The sequence below is a fragment of the Pelodiscus sinensis genome, chromosome 6 (assembly GCF_052426305.1).
Source record: "Pelodiscus sinensis isolate ZL-2025 chromosome 6, ASM5242630v1, whole genome shotgun sequence".
Classification (NCBI taxonomy): Eukaryota; Metazoa; Chordata; order Testudines; family Trionychidae; genus Pelodiscus; species Pelodiscus sinensis.
Window position 1 is genome coordinate 20968187 of NC_143057.1, and position 19285 is coordinate 20987471.

A 19285-nucleotide genomic window follows, 5' to 3' on the forward strand; every position below is an offset into this window, starting at 1 on the left:
TAATCCAATTTCCTAGCTGAAAAGCGATTCCCCTCCACTGGCATTTTTGTTGAGAGTATCAACAGAAAGGTGACAGACTGAAGAGTACAGGCACTGTGAATCACAATACTGTCCTATTGATGGTCAGAATGAGGAAGTTTGCATGGCTGCTACTCATACTGTATCTGCTTTTTGAACGGAATGTGGATTTCAGCTTCCAAAATTGGTAATCCAATTGATACCCCCCATGGCAAGGGTCATTCAGGGACTCAATCTCCTTCCACAGCTGTCAAATAACCCAATTCTTCCCCCCCACTGTAAGTTAATGTAATCTGGAAAAAGTGAAAGTGCACAACAAAACCCTACCTATCTCTTTAAAATTACTATTTGCAAAAGGGTCCATTTTTAATTATAATTAGGGCAGCCAGTAAAAAGCAAACTAACAAAAAGGCTGCAGATACTAGAAGGTGAATGTGTGTGAAAGTATTCAATCAGTGAGAGAAAAGTGTAAGAAACTGATTTCCTTGTCTTACAGGAAAACACATTTAAAAACCTTCAATGAAATGTTTTAAAAATGAACAATGTTCCATGTGTCAGCTTGAATTGTGTGCAAGCTGCATGGGGAACCTTCCCCCCACCCCCCCACACAGGGAGCCTTGACTTCATAACCTGAAAGATCAGTATTCATCAACATGAGATTTCATTCCACGAAGTAACAAGACACTCATCGAGGGAAAGGAATCCTGTACTGAAATGAAGTCAGAGAAAGAAGGAAAGCAAGGAGGTGTTACTGAAACAAATGAACAAAGAGTAATTCATAAATGAAATGATGTTGGAAAAAAATGGAAGTTACTCCTTATCCAGTCTCATGTCTTCAATCAGCATTGCCACTTAAAATGGCAGATAACACACCTCTTGGTGACCTTGGCTGGCAGCATTACAGAGATAATATTTGCACTAGGATGAACGATTCTTGAACTATTTCTCGAGTGTGTCAGGCAGAAAGTCTCTCTCTCTCAACATCAGGCATGTAGGTCTTTTTGCACATTTATTTTATTATAAAAATATATTTACTGCATTGTAGCCAATATGGAATTCACAATCTCTGCTTGTATTTGAGCTCCCCATCATGATGCTCATTTTGCAACACACTGGGAGTGATGTGGTATAGGGGTTTGTTCCAAACTCAGTGTTTTCTCTTTAATTACCCCTTTGAGATAATGCTGCCATAGCCTGACTAATACTCTGTTTACTAACCAATTCAATATTTTGGAATAGAAATTGATTTTCCTCACTCCGGCACGCAGAGATCCAAACACATGCCTGCAGCTGTTCCAGATGCAGAGAGCCAGATTGCAGTCTCAGTTATGCTGCTATAAATCTGGAACAAGCTGATGAAGTCAATTGCTATATAGCACTGTAAATGAGATCAGAATCCTGCTCAGAGGGTGTGGAAGCAAACCGTTTTAATGGTATCTGGGGTGATGGCAGCAGAAATATCATTATGAACATGAATAGATTTATGCTGAGGCAGATAACCTGAAATTAGCCTATTAGGCCTTGCTACACACAAAATTTGTACTGCTTTAAATATATAGGCATAGTTAAAGAGCATGTGTGGATGAACTTATACTTGTATAGAAGTGCTTTTTCCCACAGGGGAAGGGGAAGAAGCTATACTGGTATAAGGCACTGTTATACTAGTATAACTATGTTATACTATACTAGAGGTTGTGCTAGTATAACTATTTCAGAAAAAAATCAGATCCCTATCCAACATATTGATACCAGTCCAACATTTGTGTGTAGTCCAGGGGATGCAGTATTATTTTGTCAGCAGAATGCAGGGAATGGGCAGTTTCATTAATGGGACACAAATTCAGGTGAGGACTCTTGCAAGCCTGTGGCAATAAAAGTTGACTTGTGCCCACAAAACTTTCTAGGATAGACCAAGCCTTTAGAGAATGAGATGTTTCAAGTATTGGAATGAAATGTAAAGCCTTTCACCTCTGTGGAGTGGTTCAAATGTCTTTCAAGGACGTTAATAACCAAAAGTTGTTAACATCTGTGCTATTCAGTGGTCTGCATGAAGGAAGTTGGTCTCAGTCCTGTTCCTACTGGCAGCTGTGCAATATCTACCTCTATAGTTGAACCTTTACGTTAGCAGAGAGGCCAAGGATTTAATGGGAATGGAGTCGGAAGAGCTGCATACTCATCCCTAGTGAAAAAGAAAGTGTGATGTACACATGTGTGGAAGCTAATCCTGCTATTGCCTACACTGCACCTATTCAGTGGATACAGAACACTTTGTTTTATTAATTGGGCAATTTTGTGGGAATGTATATCACTCCAAATTCAGTTAAAAATGAAAGCCAACCTGTTTCCTCCCTTTATTTGATGAATAAATGTGACTGACTGAATTAATTATATGCTTCCTTTAGAGTTGTTGTTCTCAACTGGTGGTCCACGGACCACTGGTAGTCCATGGTAACTTTTTTGGTGGTCCACAGGAACATTGTCCAAAGTCACACGGCGTGAGCAGGCGCCGCTGTTAGGATGTTTTACACCGTGTTCATAAGAATGCGGTGCGTCATCCATAGTGTCACCTAGGATGCAACCGCATTGTATTACCAGTAACTTCCGTCTGAAGCTCTGAGCATCAGTGTAGCTGCCGCCGTCGTGCTGAGCGGTTGCTGTGTCGTTCATCCAGTGCTACATGTGCTGTTTTACAGGTGTGGTATAGTTTGTTTATAATTACAACTACAGGAAGAAATGTCAAGCGCAAATATTTGAAGGACTACATCAAATTTCACTTCACTTGTCAAGAAAAAGAAGGCATAGATTTGCCACAATGTGTTATTTGTTTCAAAGTCTTGGGGAATGACTCAATGAAGCCGGCTAAGCTGAAACGTCATCTTGAAAAGTGTCACCCCAACTTGTTGCAAAAGGATGAAGATTATTTTGAGCGGCGGTTATCAGGTCTGAAACGGCAGTGCCTCAACTCAACAAGTGCATTCTACAACAAGACAATGCAGTGTGCACTTCCTACATTGTTGCATACAAAGTTGAAAAGGCCAAGAAGCCTCATACCATTGTAAAGCAACTTGTGCTCCCCTGTGCAAAAGAGATGGTGCGGCTTGTTCTTGGTGAGGAAGCAGCAAGGAAGCTGAATGATATATCTTTCTTTAACGACACAGTATCGAGACGGATAAATGAGATATCTCAGAACATCAGTGAACAAGTTGTGGATGAAATAAAGAAGTCTCCATTGTTTGCCATACAACTGGATGAATCGACCGACATTGCATTATGCTCTCAGCTATTGGCGTCCGCATGATACATGGTTGAGGGAGACTTCAAAGATGAGTTTCTTTTTTGTAGGACTCTTGATACCACCACAAAGACTCAGGATGTGATGGAAATTGTTAACAATTTCTTTGAAGTACATGGTCTGGATTGGATAAATCTTGTGGGTGTCACCACTGATGGTGCACCTGCCATGCTGGGCTCAAGATCGGGCTTCCAAATGCTGGTGAAACAACACGCTCCAATGGTAACCCGAGTTCATTGCTTCATTCATAGGAAAGCTTTGGTGTAAAAAACATTGCCTGATCAACTGAACACCGTTTTCAAAAGGTTGGTGAAAGTGATGAATCACATCAAATCATTGGCTCTGAACAAAAGATTTTGCCTGGACATGGGTTCTGACTTGGATATGTTGATGTTCTATACTTCTGTATGGTGGTTGTCAGCAGGGAACCTACTCAACAGAGTTTTTCAATTGAGAGAGGAGTTGGATTTATATCTCCAGGCTCAAGGGAAAGAGGAATTCCGAAATGTGCTGATGCAGTCAAATTTAGAACTTGCGTATCTTGTTCATATTTTTGGAATCTTGAACAAACTGAATCTTCAGCTGCAAGGAAAAGGTGCAAATCTCTTCTTTCACCAAAGCATCATCAAGGCTTTTCTTGACAAATTGGAACTCTGGATTGTAAGAGTCGAAGGCAATAATTTGGTTCAATTTCCATATGTGGATGCCATGCTCTGGGAAAAGAAAGCCATTTGGATGCAAATCCTCGATCAATTACAGAAGCTATGAGACAAATTCCAACGATGCTTTCCGGAGGTGGACAGAACAAGGGATGGATTATCTTTCATCAGGAATCCATTTACAACAGATGTTAATAGTATTCCAGAGGATCTGCAGGAGGAATTCTTGGATCTGAAAAATGATTTTGCAGCTCAAGACATGTACCAGCAGTCTACCATAGAGAAATTTTGGGCCAGCATGACTGGGAGTTACCCAAATCTGTCAGCACATGCAGTTAGATGCCATTTGCATCAACTTATATGTGTGGGACTGGATTTTCGTGTTTGTTGCACGTTAAGTCGGCTTGCAGAGGAATCGGCTTGCAGTGGAAAGTAATATTCATGGTGCATTATCAAGTACCACTCCAAACATTGAAAAGCTTGTCTGTGAGAAGAGAATCCAAAAATCTGTTTGTAAGAAATAAATTTCAAACCAAAATGTTCATTGTCTGCTCTTTTTTTTATCATGTCTCAAAAAGGAGGTGGTCCACTAAATTTTTTTGATTGGCCTGGAGGTCCGTGGACTGAAACAAGTTGAGAACCATGGCTTTAGAGGCACTCTTCAATTTACTACAGCAACAAGATGCTCTAACAGAGTTGTGATGGGAAGATAAGATGATGACATTATATCTGACTTCATGTTAGGCTTCCCAGTGGCACACTGCTATTTTTAAAAAATTAAAATATTAATTTCAAAGTAAGAAAAGCCAACAGAGAGATCTTGGAAGATATTTTGCAGGATAACACAATAAATGTGAAATTAACAGAGTCCATTGTAATGCAATGTATTGGACTTATGCAATTTTATTTTTGGCTTAAAAGTAAAGGTTTCTTGTTTAGAGCCATGGCTGAAAAAAAACATTCCTTTTTGTAGTCAATGTGAATTCTGACTGCTAATGAAGTTTAAAGGAAATTAAGAATAAGAAGTTAAAGTAGAAAATGGGAAATAGAGGAAATATTGAAAAAATATATGGTAGCAAATATTTGGCTCTGATTAGAGTGGGCACAAGAAAAGAGGAGGGTGGAGTGGTCCATGGTCAAATGATACTCTAGTTTGGGGATGTACTAACATGGCTGTCAGTGCTAAGGTTTGTGACCATAAGACCTGTACATAAGATCTGACTAAATACCTGATTCTCTGAATGAGAAGCGTGATCTGATGTTGTTAGAAGTAAGAGGGAAATATGGAACGTCCAGAAGTCATTTTTCAAACAATTATTTAAAGATGTGCACTTATACCTCACACACATTGTGGTGTGTCTAGACTACAGGGTCTTGTCGACAAAAGTCCACTTTTGTTGACAAAACTATACCTGCATCTACACTACTGCCAAGTTCTGTCGACATAACGTCGACAGAACTCGGCAGTTTTGTTGACAGTGGTAAACCTCATTCTACGAGGAATAACGCCTTTTGTCGACAGAGTTCTGTTGACAGAAGGCATTATTGCATCTACACCGTTCTTTGCGTCTACACTCTCATGTCAACAAAGCGGCTTGCTTTGTTGACAGAACTGGATGTAGTCTAGATGCTCTTTGTCGACAGAAGCTTTGTCGACAGTATATGTCGACAAAACCTCTGTCGACAAAAGCCTGTAGTCTAGACGTACTCTTGGAGTATGAATTCAACAGGAGCTGAAATGAAGGAATATATACATGAATAAAAACTTATATTCTTTGAGATACAAAATGGTTAAGGAAAAGATTAATATTTATCTAGAAGAATTGGACCGAGAAAAAAAATTGAAAGGGAGTTTCTAAAGTTTACATTCAAACAGACACCTTGGAAGTTGCTGTATTCCTGATGTGTAAGTATGACTCTCTGGCAGGAACCTTTGTGCTGGAAAAGAAGTCTCCATTTGGGCATAATTGGGTAGGTGTACTGGGAGTGGTAGGTATGTCTAAACACAATTTATATTTAGGAAGAAGGATGCAAATAGCGCTGTGCATTTGCATACTTCTTCTGGGGTTTTTTTGGAAGATGTTCTTCTGGTATTTACCCGCATCTACACGTGGCCGAATTTTGAAATAAATCCCTATTTTGAAAGAGCTCTTATTCCTCCTACAATGAGGTTTACAGGAGTCTTTTGAAATAGGGGTTTATTTAGAAATTCGTCCATGTGTAGATGCGGGTAAATACCGGAAGAACGTCTTCTGAAACCCCCCCAGAAGAAGTATGTAAATGCACAGCGCCATTTGCATCCTTCTCCCAAAATAAAAATTGTGTTTAAACATATCTATAGAGAATAAGATGTATCAGAGTACACATTTGATATTGAATCATAACTGGTGGACATGAAGCTAATAACGTATCTAAAGATAACATATCTAAACATATCTAAAGATACATTTAAAAATGAGCAGCTTTGGGCATGATAGTCGCTTGGTACCTTTTGAACAGTCACTTAACGGGATGGTACTCTTGAAAACAGAAGGGCTGGCAATACTCGTGGAGCTTATAGAGAAGATAAATGGGCCTCCAGGTCACAGAATTCTAGATTTTAAGGCCAAAAGGGATCATTAGGATGATTTGATTTGAAATCCTGCCTATTAAAGGTCATAGATCCTCACCAAGTGATTCTTGCACCACGCCCAGAACTTGTGGTTTAACTAGGATCAGGGGTGAGCAATAACAGGTCTGCATGCTGGATGTGGTTCACTCTGGTGGGCCACCAGCAATTTATTTACCTTTGCATTTGCAGATATGCCTGCTTGCAGCTCCCAATGGCCACAGATCACCTTTCCAGGCCAATGGGAACTGTAGGAAGCAGTGCGAACCAGCAGCTTCCATTGGCCAGGAATGGTAATCCATGGCCAATGAGAGCTATGAGTGGCCGGCCATACTTGAAAACATACAAGAAAATAAAACATTGGTGGCACACCAGGGGTTAACTCTGGTGAACTGTGTCCAACTCATGAGCTGTTTATAGTCCACCCTTGGAGCAAGAATTAGAAGACTGCCTGCCAATCTTTTGACTTGAAGTGCACTACATAGGTGCTGGAACTAGGGTGCCGCTACACCCCCTGGCTTGAAGTGATTTTCAACATATTTGGAGTATACAGTTTGGTTCAATGGCTCTCACCACTATACCAATTGCTCCAATATATCTGGTGCAACACACTCTTGGTATGTTGTCTCAATGGTTAACGAACACCCTCCCCTATGAGGTAGTGTCACAGAGAGTCAGTGAAGACGCATGACAGGCAAAACCTGACATAACTCAGGCTTCTTCTGGGAAGCGACAGTGATATGAAGAACTGATATTCTCTGCACGTAGCACTGTATTGTAATGTCAGTGTGCCAATGTGAACACAACAAGAAATCACAAGTCATAGTTGTTTTTCAAGAAACAGACTGAGAAGCTTCAATTCAGCCTGGCTGCATAGTGATAGAAATGTAGCCGTGTTAGTCTGGGGTAGTTGAAGCAAAATGCAGGACAATGTAGCACTTTAAAGACTAACAAGATGGCTGCATAGGTGATTGGTGCCTGTGGGAGAAGGAGGGCAGGAAAAGACATCCACAGAACAGGGAGGGTACATGAGGAGGCAGGACATGGGGTGTGTGCGCGCATCTCTCAAGTGCTACCACAGCTCACCTACCCCTGCCTGTGTAGGATGGGCAGGCTTCTTATGTTCTCTCCCACATACTCAGCACCCATGTATGGGTCAGAGGCTGTACCTCTGGGTTTGACCCTTAGGACACGCTTAATTCATTTCAGTGTCTAAGTGAAATTCACCTATAGCAGGTTTGACTCTCAAACAAATTGATGTCTCCCCATCCCCAAACAAGAAAAAAGACAATTATTTTCCTCCTGTATAATATGAATTCAATTGGGAAGCAAGAAAGAGCAAAATGGAGAAAAAAATACAGCATCCAGCAGACCAAAAAAACTCCCATTCAAATGTATCCTATGTCATACAAAAATAAAACAGGCAGCATCATGGGGAAAAAAGAAAGAAAGAAAAAAAGGAGGTCACCGCTGAGTATTGAGCGGGTGCCCAGCCTGGCTTATGGTGCCTTGACAGTCAGTCATGTATTGGGACCACCAATTTGCTCTTACAGTCTCTTGTCTGTTCTTATTAGAACTACAGGATCGAGAAAGAGGAGGTAGGGAGAGGTGGGAAGGAAAACTGTGTGTTATTCCTGGAACTATGTGCTTTTTCATCACTGTTTATCTGTTTCATACCATTCAGCTGTTCTTTGTTGCACAGGAATAAAAGTTTAGTTTTGAAAGTATGTGAGAACAAAGCAGCAGAAATTGCCTGGAATTTCCTTCTTTTTCAGCCATCTGGCTTTCATTGCTTTTCTTCTCTCCCCTCCTCCGCACACATTTACCAAATCTTTTCAACATACACTGACCACGCTATTAAGCAGTTATAATTAAGAACACAGCCGTGGCACACTCTTTCTTCCTCAGGGCTCAATGGCTTATCATAAACTGTTCATGCCATCGCAGTTATAACCAACAGTGATTATATCTGATTAGATGATGACTGCCTTTGTATTTCGAGCGGGGGAAGGAAACATTTTTAGACATAGATCAATTTTCCTGTCAAAAAGAGTGAAGACATCACTGGAAATTAATTCTTCAGCGTATTTTTAGAACAATTTATAATACAAACATAGCAAGCAGAAGAAATGTGTGTGTTTTATATCTCAAAGAATTGCTCTGTCTCAGTGGAGTGCGGGGAAAAGTTTTTTAAATTGATTTGCTATTCTGAGTCTGCTACTGGATAGATCTATTCTATCTTCATTGCTTATAGCTTGAGTTTGACACTAGATTTTCACTGATGTGAGATGTGAGTGACTAGGTATCTATATCTGTGAAGTACACCTCAATTGTGTGTATTCTGAAACAACAAGTAAGGATACCTTAATGTAAGGGCAGGCCATTTTATTTCATTAATTTCTAATGTGCTGAAAACCACAATACGAAGGCACCAAGTTCAAAAATAAGGATTAGCAGTGTCCTCTAGATTCCACCATTCCTTGTTTCAACAGCTATTATTTATGGGGAGATTTTGGTTAGTCATATCCAAAAGAAAAATCGTTGAGCTTCTCTTCTGCTATTTTTTTATTTTTGTGTGAAATTTCTCTGAAAATCTTCTGTCTAAACTCAAAGCATAACTTTCTGTTGACTCCATATAGATGTGCATTTTTGAAAACTTTAGTTTTGTGGTTTGGTTTTGGTTTCTCATCTAGATGTATTCACAGTATAAATGTTCTAAAATAGCAGACCACAGTTACAAAGGTCTTTAGGTAACTAAAAATTCAGGTAGGTGCCCAGTGATATTTAAAAAGATACCTAAAGCATAGTAGATGTCTAATTCTATTGTGAGGTAGGGGCTAATTCACTTAAGTGCTCTTATAAATCCCACAAATCTGTAGTCCTTCAGTCTTCTCCCTTTTATCCTTACCATGAAGTGACTGACTTAGTGAGAGAAAGGCTTGTCACACAATAAAGATTTCTTATCCCTGTGCTATCTCAAATGCTCAAGAAAAATGATGGAATAAAATGATGAAATAACAAAATGAAAGCCCTTCTTTTAATTTTCTCTTGTGGTAAGTAATATTCTGTTTTGAAAGGGTCTTCCTAAAGGAATGGTCAATCATAAAAATCTTCTAGAATTTCATTGCCCACTCCTCTTGCATTTACAGGAGATAACATATAAAGCTGGTTGTTGCCAAGGTAAAGCTTGTTTTAAGCCTTATGCCTGGCTAGGATAACCCTTTGAGAAGCTATGGAGATTGCCACCAGTAATCTGAGAGTATCTGTAGTAGAGGTAAAGCTCTTAAGCCTACAAATGTTCTCACTCTTAAATCAACCGGAAGTTCTTAAAGCGGATTAGACTCAAAATGTAACCATGGTTTGTCCGTTTGCTGGCTGAATCTCCACTGCAGCAGTTTCTTCTCATTGTGGAGAGGGAATTCTTATTTGATAGGGCCGGAAGTCGGAGGTTTTAGCAGCGTGAACTACATTCTAGTATCTAGTAGCTCCTATCTTATTTGCTATGTCCAGTGGACTCCTGCACAATAAACACAACTACAGCAATCATCTACATGGCACAGTCATATTAGGAAATTATTTCATATATGTTTTGTTTCTTTTAATGTAGTTTAACAACTGGAAATAAGGAAGAAGAGCCAGCATCACAAGACCAGCCAGCTCGGCCCACAATTCATCAACAAGAACACTGGGAATCATTATGGATTTCAGTTTGCCAATGGGCCTCAGAGCATTAGAGGCAAAATCCTGTCCCTCATGAGGTCCATAGGAAAGCTCTTACTGACTTCAGTTGGACCAGGATTTTACTCTAGATTGCCGGCAGAACTCCTGGATGAAAAGTTCTTGAGTTAAGATTCTGAAGGATCTTTTCTTAGGGATGATATTAAAACACCTAAACCCTTTTTATGTCATTTGTGCCCCTTTGGAGGATGTTGACAGTTGCTATTAATTTTACTTAGTAATTTATATTGATATAATGCCATTAGTGTAATGGCACTTTGCAAGCTTCTTGGAAACAAGGCTTGTGTCTTAAGGAACTTAAGACCAGAGTAGTGTGCAGAGGCCTTAGCACAAAAGAGAATTAGTTTCTTGCAATTTAACCTGGATATACTTATCCAATGAAGCTATGCCACTGCATCAACCACAACTGTTGTGGATCTGTCCTATTACCACATACCACAACAGGTGACAGTTTCATTACAAAGCAGTGCTGAAAGCAATAGAGAAGAGATCAGTATTGGAAAAGTTTATGAAATCATGTGTTAAGGGAAGATTTCAAAGGGGAAAGGGAGGCTGACTAGTGTGTGGGAGTAGTATAAAAAGTCACAATGCCACGAATGCATGCTGGAAGGTGGACTAGAGAAATACACAGGGAGTGAGGGTGGAGAAAGCATTTAGTAAGAGGAGATGTATGCAGAGATACATGTATGAGCAGCTTTGATGTACCTCCTCCGTTCCCACTCCCACCCTGACCTTCCATCAAAGGAGAATTAGATATGGCTAGTCTGGAAACGCTATACATTTGTTTCTTGTGTTCACACAGAGGTGTCGCTACAGAGTGTCATACTCTCCCCACTGTCATGGACCAGAATCACATTGTGCTAGATATTTACAAACAGGATAGAAAGACGGCTACTGTTCCAAAGACCTTATTCTTGTTTGGTCTAGATTTTTAAACAGTATTATAAAAACCTTTTGATATAATAGATAATTCTTCAGTGTACCCACCCACCAGTTGGAAATTCATTTGGTGGGTCAGATTATCAACACATCTAAACCAGTATCTTAATCTATCATAAATATCACTAAAAGGAACACCAAAAAGGGAATAACTCTAGGTGAGCACCACCAGAGGAAGATTATTTGTCCATTTCACACTCTTGGCTATATTACAGAAAGGGTGTTGCTTTCCACCTGCATAATTAGCTGTTATAATCTATAGGAGAGGAGAATCAAACTCAAATCCTGGTGGCCAATTAACTTCAGACCTCTCAACCAGTGATGTCTGTTTTCCATGGTTGTCCTGATAAGTGGTTTAGCTATTTTCTTTCTCTCTCTTTGTTTAAAACAAAAAAATTCCCCAGAAGTGAATTCTGTCTCCATTAAGATAAGGATAAATGGGTGATACTCAAAGATGGATACACTTAGCATTTATATAATGTGTTCCATCAATACAGTGCTGAATCAGCATTAACAAACGTGTGTATGCGTGTGCTGTTTATACATTGAGAAGTGCAGGTTGTGTAATACAACATAACTGCTCAAGAGTGTGTTATCCTGCTTATAAAATAGTTCTTGCAACATTTTGGAAAAAAGTTCAGCCCATTTAGCTCTCGCTATTGCACAACACTGAATGTTCATCATCCAACAAAATTATTCCCTCTTTCCAAATATCTTTATTATTCTTGGACATTGGACACACTTGATTTCCAACGTTAACCTCACAGTGCACCCGAAATCTACAGATACACCAGCATAATCAAACATCCCTGAATATACTACTCACCCACATAGTCAAAGGTGAAAGTAGGCTGGTAAGAGACCGGCAGGCAGAGTGTCGGGTTTTGGATGCTCCTGGCACTCTGGCTTGCACGGCCACAACACACACACTCCAGGGTCTGGCCACACTGGACCCCGGAGCGTGGCCCCTTGAGCTCCCCACCCCCACTGCCCTGACTCCTGTGTTCTTCTACCCCTTGCCCTGACTCCTGAATCCCCCACACCTTTCAGTTCTCAGCTTTTCTATACCCGTAGCCCTCTGTCATGAGCTCCCTGCCCCAACTCTGCCATCAGCTCCTTCCCACCCACACCAACCCTCTGCTCTGAGCCCCCTGCATTCCATCCCACACTTCAGTTACTGGAGGGTTGCTATAGAACAGTGCCTGTAATAAATTTAAGTTACTTCCACCCCCTGCATGTAATACCATATCCTTGCCTACGTATAAGCTAAGAGATTCTCATTTCCACCAGTGTTCCTTGTATACCACACTGTTAATGTAAGGCACATTCAAGTGGGCTTATGTTATGTTTAAAACTATTTTAAGGCTCCATTATACTGCCACAGCAGTGTAAAGGAGCCATGATGAAAAAAAATGATAAACATATATAGAATATTCACATACATAATACAGTACAATTACCTACAGATCTAGGCCTAATCCCATCTAAGAATCTTTTAAAACCCATTTTGCTTCACTGGTGACATAGAGACGACACCCTGCCTTTTTCCTGGAAATGAGGAAATCTGCTATCTTTAAGGTTAGGGTTTTCCACAGCATCCTCCCCCATAGTATCTAAGCATTGGGAGGAATATGTTCTGGAGGACTTCTGGAGGCAAGGTGGATCGTGAGAAAGGAGGGAGGACAATGCAGGTGACTTCAACAGCTTCAGGTTTGTTTGGGTAAATTCAGATAAATAACCAAACATCTTAGCCCCTTCATTTTAGAACTGCTCTGTAACACTAAGCAAAATAATACTTCAAACTGAAGAGGTTATAATACATTACACTAAAGCAACGCTGTGTTCAAGGAGCACGTCTGCTTTTTCGGAATTTTTTTCTAAAAAGCGGACGTGCTCTTTCGCGATCCCTGTAAACCTTGTTTTATGAGGAAGAAGGGATTTGTCAAAAGAGGACTGTGACAGGGTGGAGCAACCCCGCCACTTACTAACGCCGCCCGAACCCACAATCTTTGAATGTCTAGCTGGACTCACATTAACCATTACAGCTTAGAAGTCCAACATGCTTTACATTGCACCCCAGAGCCTGATGTGCTGGTGAGTTTGATATCTCCGCTATCTGCTTTGCAGCATGGCATTGCTGGGGGGAGAAGGGGGGGGAGGGGGGAAGGGAGACGAGCGCGGCAGACCGCCCGGTTTCGGGACATCTGAGCGAGAAGGGAGTGGCGCGTCATCAGGCGGCGCCTAGGGGCACCGACGGTGACGTCACGGGTGCGACGCCGGAGGGGGAGGGGGGAACCCGGAAGGGAGGCGAAAGGCTAAAAGGCACAGCAGCGGCCAGAGCGGGAGAGGGAGGCCGAGAGGGTCCCGGCGCCGGGGGTGGAGAGAGGGGAGAAGCCCAGGGGGAACCCCGAAGGACGAGTCCCCAGCTGGGGCTAGAGGGCGATTTCCGTGGTCGCGGGCCGGCGGAGTGGAGCAAGACCCAGGGCGGGCTGTGGAACCCGGGAGCAGGTGTGTTTGGGGTACTAGCCCCCCTGCTACCACTGAGAGGCACACTCTCGGTGTTCGGGCCCTGGGTCGGGGTCCGGAGAGAGGGTGGGCCCGGACCCCCCACTCCGCCCAGGAGGTTCAGAACTGGGCGGCACGTTGAGCAACTCTGAATATCATTGGGTTGAGGGGCGGCCCACGCCCCCACTCCACGACAAGGACTTTTTAAGAAATTTGGCGCCGTGTGGACGCATCAAATTTCGGAAAATCCTCTTTCGACAGTAAAGTGGAAAAAGATATGCAATTTGCATACCACAAATTACGTTTCTTTTTCCGATTTATCTTTGCAGTGTAGACCTAGCCTAAGAGTGCATGTGTGTGGAGGTTGTGGTGGGGGAGAGGGAATTAAGAAACATTAAGTTTATGTTCTGGCTTATTGACAATTATTTTTCTCATATTGCTGGTATTGTTTAAAATAGCTTACAGAGGGATCCCCTCATGCTGATTGATTTGTTACATCTATGGTATCTTCAGATTCCACTGAGAAATCTTCAAGCAAACCTCATGATATTGAGCTTTCAATCACACAACTAATAATTTTTAAAGCCAGGAAGGGTTAGTAGGCCATCTAGTCTGATCTTTTATATAACAAAGGTCACAGACATTCATCCAGTTAAATTCTCTCTCTTCGCTTTACAACAGTTTAAAATAATCATGTGGGATTGAAACAAAACATTAGTTTGCTTCAGTTTGTTGAATTTATGAGGTGCAATTGGACTAAAAGCCTTAGGTCTTGATACTCAGATTAGGGTTGTAAGTGACTAGTCAACTAGTTGACTGTCCGATAAGCAAAAGCTTATCAGATAGTCGACTAGTACCTCGACTAGTTGTTTTCCCTCTTACGTGCTGCTCCTGTCAGAAGCTGGTGCTGGGGGGAGCCAGCTTAAAAGCACTACCTCCATGGGGGGCAGGGGAGTCAAAGGGGTAGCTCAGTCCCGGCTTGCGCCCAATCCCAGATGCTGCGCTTCTGCTTTTAAAATGCATTAAGAGCTTGCTGGCTCCTAATACATTTAAAAATCAGAAGTGCAGCAGGGGAGACACACTGTGAGCTGGGACAGCTGATGCCCGGCTCACACCAGGTCCCCCACACTGCACACCAGCTTTTTAAATTTATTAGGAGTCAACAGGCTCTTAATACATTTAAAAGGCTAAAGTGCTGCAGGAGGGACTCAGTGCAAGCTGGGATAGCAGATTCCCGGCTTGTGCAGGGTTCCCGAACTGCTGCATACAAGTCTTTTAAATACCCGGGACCTAACTCTGCTGTGGCTCTGCCTTTTAAATGTATTAAAAGCCAACAGGTCCGGGCTGGGAGCTAACTCCACTGTGGCTCTCCCGCGTTTCGACTAATTGATTAGTCGATTAAACTAAATGTAACATTCCTAACTCAGATACATGTAGAATTCCACGGAAGTCCAGGTTCACACCAGCAAATCTGGCCCCAAATGTCCTAGCTTCACAGACATTTAAAACAGTTTTAAGTGAAGTTTGGAACACTGCAAATTAGTTTCAGGCATCAAATAATGCTAATGTATTCCTCTCTCACATACACAGGAAAGCATGTGCTGCTGAAGGTAAGGAGTTAAGCAGCCTACCTTGGGGGGCAGAGCTCCAGATTACAGGCTCTCAGTAGCTGTGGAGGACGGCGGCTGGTCACACACAGAGTTTCGTCTGCAATCTCTCTTGTTTGTTTGTTCAAGCAAGTCACGACAGCCTCCTGGACACCTGCATACAACACTCCAGTCAGGACTCAAGCACAGAACCCACAGGGTGATGAAGTATAGATGTGGTCCCAGCAGGGATCCCGCTAAGTTGCTTTGGGGGCTCAGCCCACCAGAAAATCATAGCTGTGTACCATGGTAGTTTGATATTCAGGATGATCAATAGAGCCAATTCAGACAGTGCTGCCTAACCTGCAGCTGGGGGCAAAGGGAGGGAGAGAAGCTCCAATCCCAGTGAGCAGGCTGAAATGATATATGTGAGATTTTGCCACTTACTCTCTACAGCTACATGATATGCACTGCGGGGTGTTCCATGCTGTCTAGTAGCTCTATGAGGACGCTAAGTTGAACACCTAAAAAATAGGATGTCTCTCTTGGCATGTTGGCCCTGAGTGTCTGGGGTGAATCACAGGCCTCCACTCCTTTCAGTTTTAACAGGACATCTCGACCTATAATTCCTATAACTCTCCGGAAACAAACAGCATGGTCAGATGGCCTGATTCAGGGCTTTGTCTTATACAGGCACGTTTCCCTCCTCCCATCATGATTGTATACACTTGCTATCCGGTTACATTAATTTCCAATTAAATAAATATAAGAGAGGCCCCAGCTTTGTTTCAACCACACATTGCTGTTAATCTAATAAGAAAACTTTATTAAGGTGGCAAATTCCTTGGTCCTTTACCTTCCATAGGTCATTGAAACAAACAGAAACACAAAACAAATGTCCTAACACTGAAATTCTCTACATGTTGCCTATCCCTAAATGTTCAGTAACTTTCTAACCAGGTTGTAATTCTGCTGAATGCATTATCATATGCTTGAAAATAAAGACTGATTTGACCATTCGAGAGTTTTACAAATATTTGCTGTATAGTAGAGACAGTTAATGACAGTAAGCAGTGTTGTGCTCAGGACATTGGGCAGACATTGAGTCTCTTGTACACGGTAACTGTACACATTATGTTATGTGAAAGCAATAATGAAAGTGAGAAGGGGCTGCCAGTCAGTGTGGATGGAAACCAAAGAAAATAGTTTGTACCATTTCCTATGAAATGAAGCCAAAGAGTTTCACTGGCTGTAGATAAGGAAATCCCTTCAAATTTTCAGATGTAGATTTTGCAGCTCAAGTCAATCTCTAGTAGAGATGTAAGTGACTAGTTGACTAGTTGACTACCCAATAAGCATCAGCTTATTGAATAGTCAAGTAGTCACTCAACTAGTCACTTCCCCCTCCCTCCTTGCTGCCTCTATCAGAGAGAGGCAACAAAGTGAGGGGGTATGGGGGACAGGAGTTGGGGGGACCTGGCTTAAAAACCAGTTCCCACCAACACCATCTCTGTGGGGGACAGGGGAGGCAGAGGCATCCCTACTGATGCACCTCTCCCTTTGAAATATAAAAAAGCTGCCTTGTTTTGCATCTCTTCCGGATGTATTCAGCCCATCTCATTTGTTTCTTACTGTATTTCCAGTAATTTTCTTGTCTATCCTGCTCGGATACCACTCCACTCATTAGAAAGCTTGTTAACTTTTCTAAGAGATTCCAGATTTTATTTCAAAACAGTTATGGCAATGAAGGGTGAAATGTTTGAAATGTACTAATTGCCCATATGCCCTAATGATGACAGCAGGGTGTGTGTTTGTATTTTGCTGAAACAGGCCATTGCAAATCTAAAGTCATGTAGATATCAAAATATTTAGCATGAACTGTGACACACAGTAAGTATTATTTTCAATTACAGTTGACTGGCAATACCAACAGGAAATTTAAATTAATATTTCAACATAAGCACAGCAGAATTAAGTATGTGTTGCATGCACTCTCATAACTAAATAACCTTTCAACAATTATTCCAGACAGGAACAGACTCAGGTATTATTTATTGCTTGTATGTGTCATCTAAACTGTCTATAAGCTAACAGCTTTATGAATTAAATTCTCACCCTCCTACACAGACACATATGGTGGAAGAAGGGGTGGAAGAAGTCAAAATGCAGTGTGGAAATTGTGGTGCTTAATACGTGGCTCAGATACATCATCTGGTCTTGGTGCACAAACTTGAATTCACATTTCGCCACTCCTAATACGATGGGACAGGCACCAGAGCCACAGCAATCATGTTTATTCAGTCAGAAAGCCAGCTATCACTCTGTCCAACAGACATGATTTCTGCTACCATCAGCAAGTGAAAACAGCATATACATGCTGGCCCTATTGCTTACACCTTGCCCTGTGACTGCAGAGATGTCTCTTGCCTGCCCTGTACATGTTTGGCTCCTGGTCTGCTGGTATTGTGTGCCAGGGAAAGGATTTGACTCTGGGAAATAAATAAATAAATAAACCTCTTATATTTGCTCTGTGTTTCTAATGAAAAAGAAGAGTTCCCAAAGGTACACGCTGCAAACTGGATTTTTAAAAATAGTTTTAATTTCGAAATAATAATGCGAGCATCTACACAGCCATTCTGTTATTTCAAAATAACGGACGGCTTATTCTGAAATCTGTAAACCTCATTCTACGAGGAATAACACCTATTCTGAAACAGCTATTTCAAAATAGGGCATGTATAGATGCTCCACTGCTGCTATTTCAAAATAGTGCCTCACCAGGGCCGTTCTAAGTTATTCCTCCCCAGTGCCTCCTGGGGCTCTAAATTGAGATAGCATGCCTACATTAGGGAAGACTGCCTTAGACTAATTTTGAGGCTTCTCTGCAGTGAAGATGTGCTATTTCGAAATAAGCTATTTCAGAATAACTATTCTGGAATACCGTATTTCAAAATGAACATGCAGTATAGATGTACCCTATGTGTGAAATGCCAATTTCTTTATATAAATGCTATAGGCCCAATTCACTGGCATGATCTGATTTACCACAGTAGCACAAAGGAGGTGCAAACCTGGCTCAACTGTCTCTAGAGGGGCTCCCCCAGGCTATATCTACACAGCACTGACGTTATTCTGAAATAACAAAGAGTGTATCTACACAGCAAATAAATATTTTGAAATAATGGTGAGCTGGAGGACTTCTTACTTCGACTCCTGTAATCCTCATTTCACGAGGAGTAAGGGAAGTCGAAGGAAGAGTGTTCTTCCTTTGACTTCCTGTTGTGTAGACAGTGCCAAAAGCTAAATTAAGCTATTTCAACTTTTTCCCTGCTGTGTAGACATGTTCTCAGTGGCATGGAAACACCATCATGGCTCTAACATGGCCTACCATCTTGTATGCCATGTGTGGAAAATGGGATGTTGGCGAGAAAGCCCTGAAATCCATTTAGTTCCTGGCTACCAAACTGGCTTCCGAAGGCTATGTCCATAGGATATTGGCTTCAGTAATTGGTTCCATGCAACCTTCAGGCTTACCCTATATCAGGAGAACATAAAGGTGGCACAAAACCACCTGCCGGCCAGCCCAGCCCTCCCCACAGTCTCACATTTAGTGAATCTCAGCAGGCCAAAATAAACTGCCCCTATATTTTTGATAAGCCAATGCATATAACTGAAGACAAGTTTTTAATCAATACAAGAACTACTGCTTATGTTCTCCAATATTCTTCTTCCATTACTCGCCAGAAAGTGTTGCAAGAAAGTACCAACAAAAATTAAGAAGAGACTGCTACTTCCACTTTCTAAAGGACACTTACTTGAGGTTCGCTTCTCTCAGCTAACTTCTATGCAGTATTTATTGCACATTATTTCACTGTAATGAAATTGTCTTGCTTCAAAGTTTTCTCATTCAAAATACCTACTAATTCATGAATTGGAAATT

General features: G+C 41.6%; 1 protein-coding gene across 12 annotated transcripts in view; it reads right to left on the minus strand.

Annotated features, from left to right (window-relative positions):
• The window catches only part of ADAMTSL1 (ADAMTS like 1), a 708340-nt gene that overhangs the window by 110518 nt on the left and 578537 nt on the right, over positions 1-19285 (minus strand). For all 12 annotated transcript variants that reach the window (XR_012904618.2, XM_089779187.1, XM_075931513.2 and 9 more), the window contains one exon: positions 15391-15520. Coding sequence is in view for 11 of the 12 variants with exons in the window: in XM_089779187.1 (XP_089635313.1) it covers positions 15391-15520 (130 nt within the window). In the remaining variant the exon portion in view is untranslated. The remainder of the gene's footprint in view (positions 1-15390; positions 15521-19285) is intronic.